The sequence below is a fragment of the Ranitomeya imitator genome, chromosome 2 (genome assembly GCF_032444005.1).
Source record: "Ranitomeya imitator isolate aRanImi1 chromosome 2, aRanImi1.pri, whole genome shotgun sequence".
Taxonomy (NCBI): domain Eukaryota; kingdom Metazoa; phylum Chordata; class Amphibia; order Anura; family Dendrobatidae; genus Ranitomeya; species Ranitomeya imitator.
The window spans coordinates 332,251,092-332,264,166 of record NC_091283.1 but is presented as its reverse complement, the minus strand read 5'-3'; the positions used below and the strand labels follow the sequence as shown (position 1 = coordinate 332,264,166).

Below are 13,075 nucleotides of genomic sequence, written 5' to 3'. Positions count from 1 at the left end.
GCTAATCGCCGTCGCCGCGTGGGTCCTCGACTTCTTGTTGGTGACTTGGTGTGGTTGTCTTCTCGTTTTGTTCCTATGAAGGTCTCTTCTCCTAAGTTCAAGCCTCGGTTCATCGGTCCCTATAGGATCTTGGAAATTCTTAACCCTGTGTCGTTTCGTTTGGATCTCCCGGCATCGTTTGCTATTCATAATGTGTTCCATCGGTCGTTGTTGCGGAAGTATGAGGTACCTGTTGTTCCTTCGCTTGAGCCTCCTGCTCCAGTGCTGGTGGAGGGAGAATTGGAGTATGTTGTGGAGAAGATCTTGGATTCTCGTGTTTCCAGACGGAAACTCCAGTATTTGGTCAAGTGGAAGGGTTATGGTCAGGAGGATAATTCTTGGGTGGTTGCCTCGGATGTTCATGCTGATGATTTGGTTCGCGCTTTTCATAGGGCTCATCCTGGTCGCCCTGGTGGTTCTCGTGAGGGTTCGGTGACCCCTCCTCAAGGGGGGGGTACTGTTGTGAGTTCTGTTTTTGGGCTCCCTCTGGTGGTTACTGATGGTACTGGGTGACTTGTCTTTCCTGGGTCTCTGGGTTCCACCTGTTCCATCAGGATATGGGAGTTTCCTATTTAACCTGGCTTTGCTGGCATTTCCTCGCCGGTTATCAATGTATCCAGTGTGTCTTGTTACCTCTGCTCTCTGCTCCTAGAACCTTCTGGTCAAGCTAAGTTTGGATTTTCCTGTTTTGGTGTTTTGCTTTATTTGGTTTTTAGTCCAGCCTGCAGATATGTGATTCTTGCTGCTGGTTGCTCTAGTGGGCTGAAATTGCTCCTCATGTACCATGAGTTGGCACATGAGTTCAAGTAATTTCAGGATGGTTTTTTGAAGGGTTTTTCGCTGACCGCGCAGTTCACTTTTGTATCCTCTGCTATCTAGCTTTAGCGGGCCTCATTTTGCTGAAACTGTTTTCATACTGCGTATGTGCTTTCCTCTCATTTCACCGTCATTATATGTGGGGGGCTGCTATTTCTGTGGGGGATTTCTCTGGAGGCAAGAGAGGTCTGTGTTTCTTCTAATAGGGGAAGTTAGATCTTCGGCTGGAGCGAGACGTCTAGGATCATCGTAGGCACGTTCCCCGGCTACTTTTATTTGTGTGTTAGGTTCAGGGTCGCGGTCAGCTCAGGTTCCATCGCCCTAGAGCTTGTTTGTATCTGTGCTTGTCCTTTAGTGATCCCCTGCCATTGGGATCATGACAGCTAGGCCACTCCAGGACCTTGAAATGCTTCTTACGAAGCCACTCCTTCGTTGCCCTGGCGGTGTGCATTGGATCACTGTCATGTTGAAAGACCCAGCCACGTTTCATCTTCAATGCCCTTGCTGATGGAAGGAGGTTTGCACTCAAAATCTCACGATACATGGCCCCATTCATTCTTTCATGTACCCGGATCAGTCGTCCTGGCCCCTTTGCAGAGAAACAGCCCCAAAGCATGATGTTTCCACCACCATGCTTTACAGTAGGTATGGTGTTTGATGGATGCAACTCAGTATTCTTTTTCCTCCAAACACGAAAAGTTGTGTTTCTACCAAACAGTTCCAGTTTGGTTTCACCAGACCATAGGACATTCTCCCAAAACTCCTCTGGATCATCCAAATGCTCTCTAGCAAACTTCAGACGGGCCCGGACATGTACTGGCTTAAGCAGTGGGACACGTCTGGCACTGCAGGATCTGAGTCCATGGTGGCGTAGTGTGTTACTTATGGTAGGCCTTGTTACATTGATCCCAGCTCTCTGCAGATCATTCACTAGGTCCCCCCGCATGGTTCTGGGATTTTTGCTCACCGTTCTGGTTATCATTCTGACCCCACGGGGTGGGATTTTGCGTGGAGCCCCAGATCGAGGGAGATTATCAGTTGTCTTGTATGTCTTCCATTTTCTAATTATTGCTCCCACTGTTGATTTCTTCACTCCAAGCTGGTTGGCTATTGCAGATTCAGTCTTCCCAGCCTGGTGCAGGGCTACAATTTTGTTTCTGGTGTCCTTTGACAGCTCTTTGGTCTTCACCATAGTGGAGTTTGGAGTCAGACTGTTTGAGGGTGTGCACAGGTGTCTTTTTATACTGATAACAAGTTTAAACAGGTGCCATTACTACAGGTAATAAGTGGAGGAAAGAGGAGACTCTTAAAGAAGAAGTTACAGGTCTGTGAGAGCCAGAAATCTTGATTGTTTGTTTCTGACCAAATACTTATTTTCCACCATAAAATGCAAAAAAAATGATAAAAAAACAGACAATGTGATTTTCTGTTTTTTTTTTCTCAGTTTGTCTCCCATAGTTGAGGTCTACCTATGATGTAAATTACAGAAGCCTCTCATCTTTTTAAGTGGTGGAACTTGCACTATTGCTGACTGACTAAATACTTTTTTGCCCCACTGTATATAGGGGAGCCACCCATATGCTGGATCAGAGCTCCCCCTTCTGGCCTGGAGTGTGAACATGTTGTATGCTTGTGTTACCTGATAGAGAAGATCTTCCCTCGCTTCCAAGTGTGGCATCACTCTCCACATGAGGAAAGCAATGCCACTGTAACAACCAGGACCCTGGGGTGTCACAATAGCCATGAGAATTCCGGCACCTCTGGAGAGGAATTTATTCCTATGGATTCAGGGCTGGCTTACAGCCACTAGAATTCTGGCACATCCGTATAGGAGTTGTTTGAGTGCTGTTGCTGATTGTCTGACCACTGTTGTTACCAGCTCCGTTGGTGGGCTTCGATCCCCTGTGAAGCAAACAGGGAACGTGTCTAGCGTCATATCTTTCGTTGCTGTGTGCGAGTGACATGGCTCTATTGCAGAGCATCAGCTTCGTTACTGTGTGTGAGTGACACTACTTAGTGTGCTGCTCACTGAGGGATTTTTTACTCCGTGCGAGCAAGCAATCGCTCACTGCATTTGCCGTCATTGTTCAGATTAGCTGCAGTTTTACATCTCTGCATGGTGGGCCCCAGGTTGCGATGGCGCTTCCTCATTAAATCTAGTGAAATCCGCCAACCCTAACAGTGTCTTCTGCTTTTATGTTCTTTTTATTTTCACAAGAATTGTTGAAGCCAATTTTCTTTTGAAACATTTTAATATCTGCTTTTTCTGGTGTTTTTCTTGTAATATAGGAAACCTAAGGCCAGAAATAAACCCCATAAAACACTGTACATGAGATCAAACCATTTCTATCCGCAGTGTTTGTGGAAATAAACAAGCTTTTATAAAAGCCTCAAACTTCTGTGTGTGAATCAGACCTGAGATCTAACGTGATAGAAGATTACAGTGCGGGGAAGACGGGAAACCTTCATATAGACGGCCGGTGGTTATGGAGTCAGTGATGGACTCTGGCCAAATATGTTTCTAGAGCCGTAGTAGAAGATGAAGATGTCGTCCTCATCATGAAGTAGTTATTTCTCCTGTCACGTGTAATGAATATCTCCTGCAGTATTGCTAATGCCGATTCCAGTGTCGGTAAATGAGAGGAGAATTAGGGTTATGGAAGATGAGTCTATGAGGAACATATTCAGCTGCCGACTCCGAGGAAGAAACTGCTTGTTGTCTTTGACCTAAAATATATAGGTTTTATTAGTAGATGTAAAGAAGAAAACTAAATACTGTAAAATAATAAATCTCTGCATATGTTTCATTTATTATCTCTAGTAATTGTATTATTACACAGGATTTTTATGATGTTACATCGGCTCCTCTTCTTCTTATTCAGGTCTCTACAATATCAGATCCTCTCAGTGAAGATCTTCTGTATAAGAGAATTTTCCTGTTTTACCCATCAAAGATGGATATGGACAGAGACAAGATGATGGCGAGGATATTACACCTCACCCTAGAGATCCTCTTCCGGCTTACTGGAGAGGTGAGAGATTCTGATGACGTCACATTACATCATTCTTATCTATGGGAATAACAGATGGACAGAACTGGAGTGGTGAGGACTCGGAAATGTCTGTAGTGAGATTTATTACTGTGTCTCTCCATAACCAGGATTACACAGTAGTGAAGAAGACCTCTAGTGAGCGCTGTCAGGACCCTGTGTCTGAGGGATGGGGAAGACCACTAAACCCAATCAAGGGACCTCCACCTCACCTCTTCATACGTGAGGATGTCAACTACCAGAAGATCCTAGAACTTGCCTACAAGATAATTGAGCTGCTTACTGGAGAGGTGACATTGCTGGAAATGCTGGGACATTATACAGTGACGCAATGAAGGGATCGGGGATGATGGTATCATTATTTGTGTCAGGTTCCTGTAAGGTGTCAGGATGTCGCCGTCTATTTCTCCATGGAGGAGTGGGAGTATTTAGAAGGACACAAAGATCTGTACAAGGACATCATGATGGATGTTCCCCAGCCTCTCACATCACCAGGTAATAGACAGGACTAAATACACACGGCCTATAATTATCTGTATGTAAAGAATGAATTCAGTACCTGTATGTGTTTCCTCCAGATCTATCCAGTAAGGGGACAACACCAGAGAGATGTCCCCGTCCACTTCTTCCACAGGACTGTAAACAAGAAGATCCCAATGTTCCTTAGGATCATCAGGTAGATGGAGAGAAGGTGTTATGAGATGTCTCCTATGATAAGTAAATAGCTGTGAAGGTCTTGTGCTCAGTCTTGGTTTATCCACTCGTATTATAAAGTCATGGCCGAAACTGTTGGCATCATTAAAAATTGTTCCAGAAAGTGAAGAATTTCTCCCCAAAAAATGATTGCAATTACACATGTTCTGATATACACTTTTATTTCCTTTGTGTGTATTGTAACAACACAAAAAATGAGAAACAATGGCAAATTTTGCATAATTCTCCCCCCCCCCCCCTCCCAAAAAAAAGCAAAATGGGCTGGGCAAAACTATTTACACCATCAACTTAATATTTGTTTGTACATCCTTTGGAATAAATAACTGAAATCACTTCCTATAACTATCAACAAGCTTCTTACAACTCTCAACTAGAGTTTTGGACCACTCTTCTGTTGCAACCTGCTACAGGTCTCTCATATTTGAAAGGTGCCTTCTCCCAAGAGCAATTTTAAGATCTCTCCACAGGTGTTCCATGCTATTTAGACCCGGGCTAATTGCTGGCTACTTCAGAATTCTCCAGGGCTTTGTTTCCATCTATTTCTTAGGATTTCTTGAAGTATGTTTGGGGTCATTGTCGTGCTGTAAGACCTATGACCTAGGATGCAAACCCAGCTCACACTGGGCACTACAATGCAATCCAAAATCATTTGGTAATCTTCACGTTCACATTTCATGATGGCTTGCTCACATTCAAAAAATCCAGTGCCAGAGACCTTCAAAACATCTTTGAGCCTCCATCATATTTGACTTTAGGTATTGTGTTCTTTTCTTTGTAAGCCTCATTTCATTTTCGGTAAACAGTAGAATTATGTGCTTTGCCAAAAAGCTCTACCTTGATCTCATTTGTTCACAAGACTTTCCCAGGGGGATTTTTGCTTATTTACTGCTGTCTAGCTTTTTTATGTCTCTGTGTCAGCACTGGGGTCCTCCTGTGTCTCATGCCATAATATTTAATTTAATTAAAATGTCAAAAGATAGTTTGCGCTGATGCACCTTGAGCCTGCAGGAGAGCTTGATTTTTTTTGGAGCTTGATTTGAGCTGCTTATCCACCATCCGGACTATAGTGCATCGCAACTTTTCATCAATTTTTCTCTGCTGACCACATCCAAGGAGATTAGCTACAGCTCCTTGGGTTGTTAACTTATTGATTATGTTGCACACCGTGGACAAAGGAACATGAAAATCTCTGTAGATGGACTTGTAACTTTTAGATTGTAGATATTTATCAACAATTTTGATTGTCAAGTCCTCACACAGTTCTTCTTTTTCGGTTCTCCATACTTAATTTGGCACACAAAGACACACAATGCAAAGATTAAGTCAACTTCTCCCCTTTTTATCTGGTTTCAGGTGTGATTTTCATATTGCCCACACCTGTTACTTGCCACAGTTAAGTTTAAATGAGCATTACATGCTTGAAACAAAGTTATTTACCTGCAATTTTGGAAGGGTGCCAACAATTTTATCCTGCCCATTTTTGGGATTTTGTGTGAAATTCTGTCAAATTTTTCTTTCTTTTTTGTGTTGTTCCAATAGACACAAAATAAATGAACATGTATATTACAAAACATGTGGAATTGCAATAATTTTGGGAAGAAATACTAAATTTTCTGCAACAATTTCAAGGGTGACTGCAAACACTTTCAGCAATGACTGTATGTTTTATATTTGTGTAATAAGAACGGTGGAGATGTCAGTATTAGAGCTGATCATAGCTGTGACTTCTCCATCTGTCAGAAACTTATAATATTTGTTTCAGGGTGAAGATCTGACCCATATTAAGACTACAGAGACATATGTGAGGGGTGATGAGTGGTGTAAAGAGGAGATTCCTATATGTGACTACCCAGGTGAGTAGTAACCACTAAATACAGAGAAGTCAGATTCTTCTCAGGCACCAGCTGTGGCTGCTTCATCGGTGGCGTAGTCCGGCCGTATCACAATCATGTGATCAACATTTTGCCTCTAGAGCAGAACATTCTTCTCCACCCAAAACTGTTCAAATGACTTTAGTCATTGAAAGCCGTTTTCTATGTAACTTACAACCTGGAGGATCCGCCTGCCCCCTGGGATTAGAAGACGCGGGCTGTTACCTGTGTAGATCTGTAAACTACAAACCCAAATGACAGCATACGTAGAATGTGCTAACAAGTTAGAAAATCACTTGAAGAAAAATATTTTGATGGGCCTGTAAGAGAAAGTGGAGGGTAATGATGCTGTTGGCTTCCTAGAACCCCTTATATCTTATTGGATGAATCTCTTCTCCCTTTTGTGCTGCTGAATGTTCTCATATGGTCCCTACAAGACCGGGTCCAGTTTTTCTGGCCAAACTTCACTTATGATCGACAACCTTAAATGTGCAGTGAGGCCAAGTGTGAAATTCTGTACAATAACAACAGAGTTTTTTTTTATCCTGAGTTTTCAATTTCTTTTAAAACAAACTAACTTCAGACAGGATTGTGATATACTACATTAAAAACATTACACCTCTGCCATATCTCTTAAGCTGTGCGTAGCTGATGGCTGTAATATACATTTATTCATCTATCTCTCTCTCTCTCTCTCTCAACAGAAAAGCTGATGTTACACACTGCAAATCGCTACAGCACACAAGCGACAAGATGGCGATAGGCGCCCTAAGACCTATGTCATCACTCTGCCCACGCTCCTTCATTGGCTGAAAAAATGGCGCCAAACGCGTCATACGAAACGCGACTTTGGCGCGAAGATCGCCGACCGCATGGCCGATCCCACACAAGGGTCGGGTTTCATGAAACCCGACTTTGCCAAAAGTCAGCGACTTTTGAATTTGTCCGATCCGTTTCGCTCAAGCCTAATCATAAGGAATTCAGATTACTGCACAATCTCTCCTGAAATGGGGACACTAATACTTTCTCTACTCTTCTGGTCAGGACTCATAATAGCTACAATGGTCCACCATAAATTTATTCAACTCCAGTTTAATGTTGGAGTTCTCCCCCAAGACATACGTCATTGTTGAGGATGTAACATATTTTTTTTATTCTATGTCTTCCTTTACAAGTTATTTCTGTTTGATAGTTTAATTGTGGTGGGATCCGTCTGCCTCACTTATGTGACTCTGTTACTCCCTGGTAGTCTTTAAAAAATTATCTACATTACCTCTTTCTAGTGCCCGAGATCTAAATTTAAGACACCTTAGCTTTGCAGTTTTATAAAAAGTTATTTTTAAATGTCTAATTTTTCTTCTTGAAACTCATCTGACCAAAAATATTGGCCCTTATGATAGTTTAGATTGCGAAGAGCCACCAAGCCCCATACTTTAATTACTCCAGAGAGGTTTCACCACTACTTTCTCATATTTTATCCATGAAGACTGTTGAGTTTGATCATTTCAGTAGATGTGTTATTGTCTATACTCAGTTTGACTACAGTACTTCGTGCCCAAAATCCTCTGATTAACCACTTTCCGCAGCCAGTTTTGTGTTACTAATCAGGGCCCATTTTTCTTTCATTTTATGTGGTGGTAACTTTGGAATTCTTCACAAAGGATAAGGAAACAAGTGGACATTACAAATTATTTTCCAATAATTGAACAATACCATATATACTGTTGTACACTACTGTCTGAGCACATGGCAGGATTAAGAATATAATGAGTGCTATTTAGTTATTTAGATGCAGATCTCGCTGGAACAGTTTGCAGACACAATGTATTGGGGGCACTGTTCAGGGTCACTGTTCAGGGTCACCGGGCACCTTTAAATATGGCACCACGAACAGACTTCTTCGTTTTCCAGATCCTAGGTATTATCTTGCTCATCACCCTTTAACCCCTCTACATACATCTGGATTTACACAAAGACCTTTAAGCTTGGGCCACGGTGTTGCCTACTGTTCAGTGGTGTAAGATGGGATGAAGAATAGTTAGGTAGCAGAGTCAGAACCAGGATGGCAGAAAACATACGAAATCAGAACACACAAGAGTAGTCCGTAAACAGGCCAGGGTTACAACAGGAAGCAAATACACCAGCCGAGAATGGAGCACAGAGGACTGAACCAGAGGAGAACAAGGCTGTATTTGGCAGCTTCCAGAAATATGCTTCACGATTTGGCGCACACACACTGCCAGACTGGATGGTACTACAGGTCCCAAGCACTGTAACCTTAGTGGCTTGAGTTTTCGGTTACGACGTTTCGTCCATTACCAGCGTCGCCTGCAAAATCAATACGGGAGCAGACGTCTCAGGAGCTGATCTCAGAGGAGATGGGACACATCATTTGCAGAGGCCTCAATATAACAAAATGGCAGAAAATCAGAGCACTAGAAATCCCTATAAAATGACTCCATTTTGGAAATTACAACCCTCAGTTAATTAATCTATAGGAGGAGTGACTATTTTGACTCCACAGACACTTTATTTTGTCATCCATGACAGCACCACAGAGAGAGGGGATCCGCCCTTCAGGAACAGGAAACCTACAGATACATAAGGGCGGCACGTCTCCCACGCATCAGTTGGTTTCCTGTTCCTGGAGGACAGAATGCCCTACAGATCATCTGTCTCATGCGAACCCTCAACTGAAAGTCCGAGGACAGAGTGATCAGCCCAGCCGCAAGAGTTCCTCCAGACTGAGATATCCGGTTCGCTCCCCCAGTAATCCGGTACCTACCGCTACTGCTTGGGTAAGAGATCTCCGTGAATGTACCCTGATGCAGTTTCTTTTCTTTTCCTATGTTTTCTCTTTAGGGGAAAAATGCTCTGGTAAAACAAAAAACAAGGAGTGTGCACTTTGCAATTGTCCCTTGCCAGACACCTACCCTAAAAGATTATGTCAGTCATGTGTGCGACAGATGGTAATGAAAAGAAGAAAAAAAAAAGTAAATATAGCGGTAGTCCTAGTTAATCACATGGGCCATTGCATTTTTTCCACTCCCGCAGGTGGCCCACAGGTGGCGGAAGAAACCCCTGATTTTACCTCGAATCTAAGGGAAATTATCAGAAGAGAAGTAAAGGATTCCCTAAAATCTTTTTCCCAAGGGGAATCTTCTAAAAGGAAAAGGGAAGCTAGTGTTTCAGAATGAGACTCTTCTGTTGCCCCTAGAAAAGGCCTCTTCAGAAGAGGACTCCTACCGGTTTTGATTCCCGCTGGATCAAATGAACAAACTGGTTAAATCAGTTCAGTCCACTATGGGGGTAGCTGATGCAAAACCGGAGCTTTCTGCACAGGACCTGATGTTTGGTGGTCTAGACCCAAGAAAACGTAGGTCCTTCCCACTAAATGACAAGGTGTAAAACCTGATAAATAGGGAGTGGAAAAAGCCAGAAAAAAGGGCTCCTTAGCACCAGTTTTTAAACGGAGATATCCCTTTGAGGACCCATTGGTGAACAGATGGGATAAGGCACCGAAATTAGATGCAGCGGTGGCCAAAGCTTCCAAAAAATCCTCCATTCCCTTCGACGACATGGTGTTAGGGCTAGCGGAACGCACCGAGTAAATAGAGATGTTTATTGATATTGGTGCCTTCGCAGCCCGGGGTCCACCGTGCAGGAGTACCTGCTGCTAGCAAACGGCGGAGCTATATGGCGGTATAGACTAACTCAGTTAATTCACTGAGTAGCCGTGAAAGGAAAGCACTGTGCCCTGTTAGACTCCACAGAGGCACAGGCTAGCTGCCCAAACAGAGAGCAGTCAGTGGTCACACAAACACACAAAACTCCTCGCTGGAGGAGCCAGCATTCTAGGGGCTTATTTCAGCCGGGTCCCTGAATACACTCAGACTCAATCTCCTCGCTGGAGGAGCCAGCATTCTAGGGGCTTATTTCAGCCGGGTCCCTGAACACACATACATGTGACCACACTGGCGCAAAGCACATAACATAAGACAATACTAGCTCATGGCCGTGCGGTCATGCGCAGTTTATATAGTTGCAGCACAGGAAGCTGCTACTGAAGTTTTTGCCCTTTCAGGACCTTCCAGAAGGACCAATGGAAAGTGCTGCAGTACCTGAGCATGTTTTGCCCTTTCAGGACCTTCCAGAAGGACCAATGGAATGTACTGCAGCACCTGAGCATGTGACCGAACATGTGGCCCTCGACCTCCAATGGGAGACCCTGCCCTGGGCATGCTCAGTGTGAGTAAACAAGGACTTAGTCCCAGAGAGGCTCGCTCGCCGCAGATCAGTGCAGGGTACCATAGGAAAGCCAGAAAAGGCAGTAGTGACCCTATGCACCGAATCAGCCCCAGCGAGGCGCTGGGAGCGACGTCTCCGCTGAGCAGAGCCCACTGCGGCCGATACCGAATGGGAGACCGCAGCAGACACGGATCGAGATTCCCCCTGTGCAGCAGAGGAAACTCGACTCCTAACACATGGCTTCCTTAAAAGATCCGCTTGATAAAAAAGCAGACTCATTTCTAAACGGAACTTGGGAAATGTTTGCAGGTGCTATAAGACCGGCAATAGCTGCGATATGCACAGCCAGATCAATGACGGTCTGGCTGGATCAACTTGAATCCCAGCTAAGATCGGGCCTCAATGGAATCCATGCTAAAATCCCTGCCAATAATCCAAAATGCCGCAGCCTTTCTAGCCGATGCGTCAACAGATTCAGCAAGGATGGCAGCCAGGGCTGCGGGGCTATCAAATGCGGCTCGCAGGGCTTTATGGCTAAAGTGTTGGCAAGGGAACATTCAAGCCAGATCCCGTCTTTGCTCTATCCTGTGTGAGCGAGAATATCTGTTCGGGCCGGTACTAGACGAACTTCTGGAAAAAGCCGGGGACGAGAAAAAGAAAATTCCCAGTCTGCTGACCACCTCTTATAGAAGTCCTTTCTTTCACGGGGAAAAGATTTTTTTCGTAGAAGGCCGTCCAGAGATCAGGGCAGATGGGATTATAAAAAGAGGAAAGGTACTGGACTAATTTTTGGAGGTGGGGGGCAGCAGGAACCATCTCGTGAGGTCAAGCAGCCACCCCAATGACTAGCTGTCTGCCTTCTACCTGGCCAGGTCCCTGATTTCCAATAGCAATTGGATCCTGGGAATAATAGCCACGGGTCTGCGGTTAGAGATTTCCTGTATTCCCCAAAATAGGTTCAGGAATACCCCACTCAAATCTTCCCCAACAGAACAGGTGGCCCTGGAAACCGAAATTCGTAACCTGCTTAGTAAAAAGGTTCTATCAGAAGTGGCGGAGGGAGAATGGGGTAGAGGTTTCTACTCCCCTCTATTCTTGATCCATAAACCAGACGGCTTCTTCAGAACTATAATAAACCTTAGAGCTCAACAAATTTCTGGTCGTACAACCACTCAAAATGGAAACTGTCAATTCCGTAATAAAATAATTGTTTAAAAACTGCTTTATGGTGGTGTTAGATTTAAAGGATGCCTATTACCATATTCCCATTTATGCAGCCCATCAGCGATTCCTTAGGGTAGCGGTCCATTTAGACGGGTCGGTCTGACAGTTTCAGTATGGTGCCCTTCCCTTTGGTATATCATTCACCCCTCAGGTGTTCACTAAAGTCATAGCCAAGGTTATGGCCCATCTGCATGAGTCTGATATTCTGGTAATCCCCTACCTCGATGATTTCCTTATCATAGGTAAAACAGCGGATCATTGTTTGGAGTAGTTACAGAAAGTAATGTCTGTCCTGGAACGATTAGGATGGTTACTAAACATCAAGAAATCACGTTTACAGCCCATGAGAGTGCAGCAATTCTTAGGCCTGACCTTAGATTCCCAGAATCAGGAATGCCATCTACCTCTCGATAAGATAGTTCTCCTGCACTATCAAGTTCTAAACTCCTCCAATAATCCCACCATGTCCCTCAGGAAAGCGATGTCTCTTTTAGGCTCTCTCTCATCCTGTATTCCCGTGGTCCGGTGGGCCCAGTACCATACAAGGAAATTGCAGGGCGAGGTTTTGTTACACAAAAAAATTTGGGGGGTCACCTAAAGGTCCAGCTGACTCTGTCCCAAAACGCTATTAAATCCCTTGGCTGGTGGCACAGGGGTCCCTTGGGAATGTAACATAACCCATATAGTCACCACAGATGCTAGCCCTTCCGGTTGGGGGGCTCGTATGGGTGAAATTATAGTCCAGGAACTTTGGGACCATCTTCAGGAAGGAATGTCCTCTAACCTGAAGGAGTTAACGGCAGTGGAGCAAGCGGCTAAAAAACTCCTTGTCTATCTACAGGGCCACCACATACGAATATTCTCCGATAATCAGGTCACCGTGGCGTATATCAATCATCAAGGCAGGACCCGTTCCAGACCCCTGATGAACGTGGCAGATCGTCTGTTCCAACTAGCAGAACAGCATTTTCCCTCGTTAACTGCTCTTCCCATAAAAGGGATAGAAAATACTATGGCGGATTACTTAAGCCGCAACACCTTAAGGCAGGGAGAATGGTCCCTAAAAACCTCCATCTTCGACCTCATTGTGGAAAAATGGGGTCAACCAGAGGT

The 13,075-nt window shown here is 44.3% G+C and overlaps 1 protein-coding gene across 1 annotated transcript in view; it reads left to right on the top strand.

Annotated features, from left to right (window-relative positions):
* Positions 1-3,809: 3,809 nt before the first annotated feature.
* The window catches only part of LOC138663586 (oocyte zinc finger protein XlCOF7.1-like), a 169,796-nt gene continuing 160,530 nt past the window's right edge, over positions 3,810-13,075 (top strand). The window contains exons 1-3 of the mRNA XM_069749843.1: positions 3,810-3,887; positions 4,016-4,195; positions 4,277-4,400. Of these exons, the coding sequence (XP_069605944.1) occupies positions 3,810-3,887; positions 4,016-4,195; positions 4,277-4,400 (382 nt within the window). The remainder of the gene's footprint in view (positions 3,888-4,015; positions 4,196-4,276; positions 4,401-13,075) is intronic.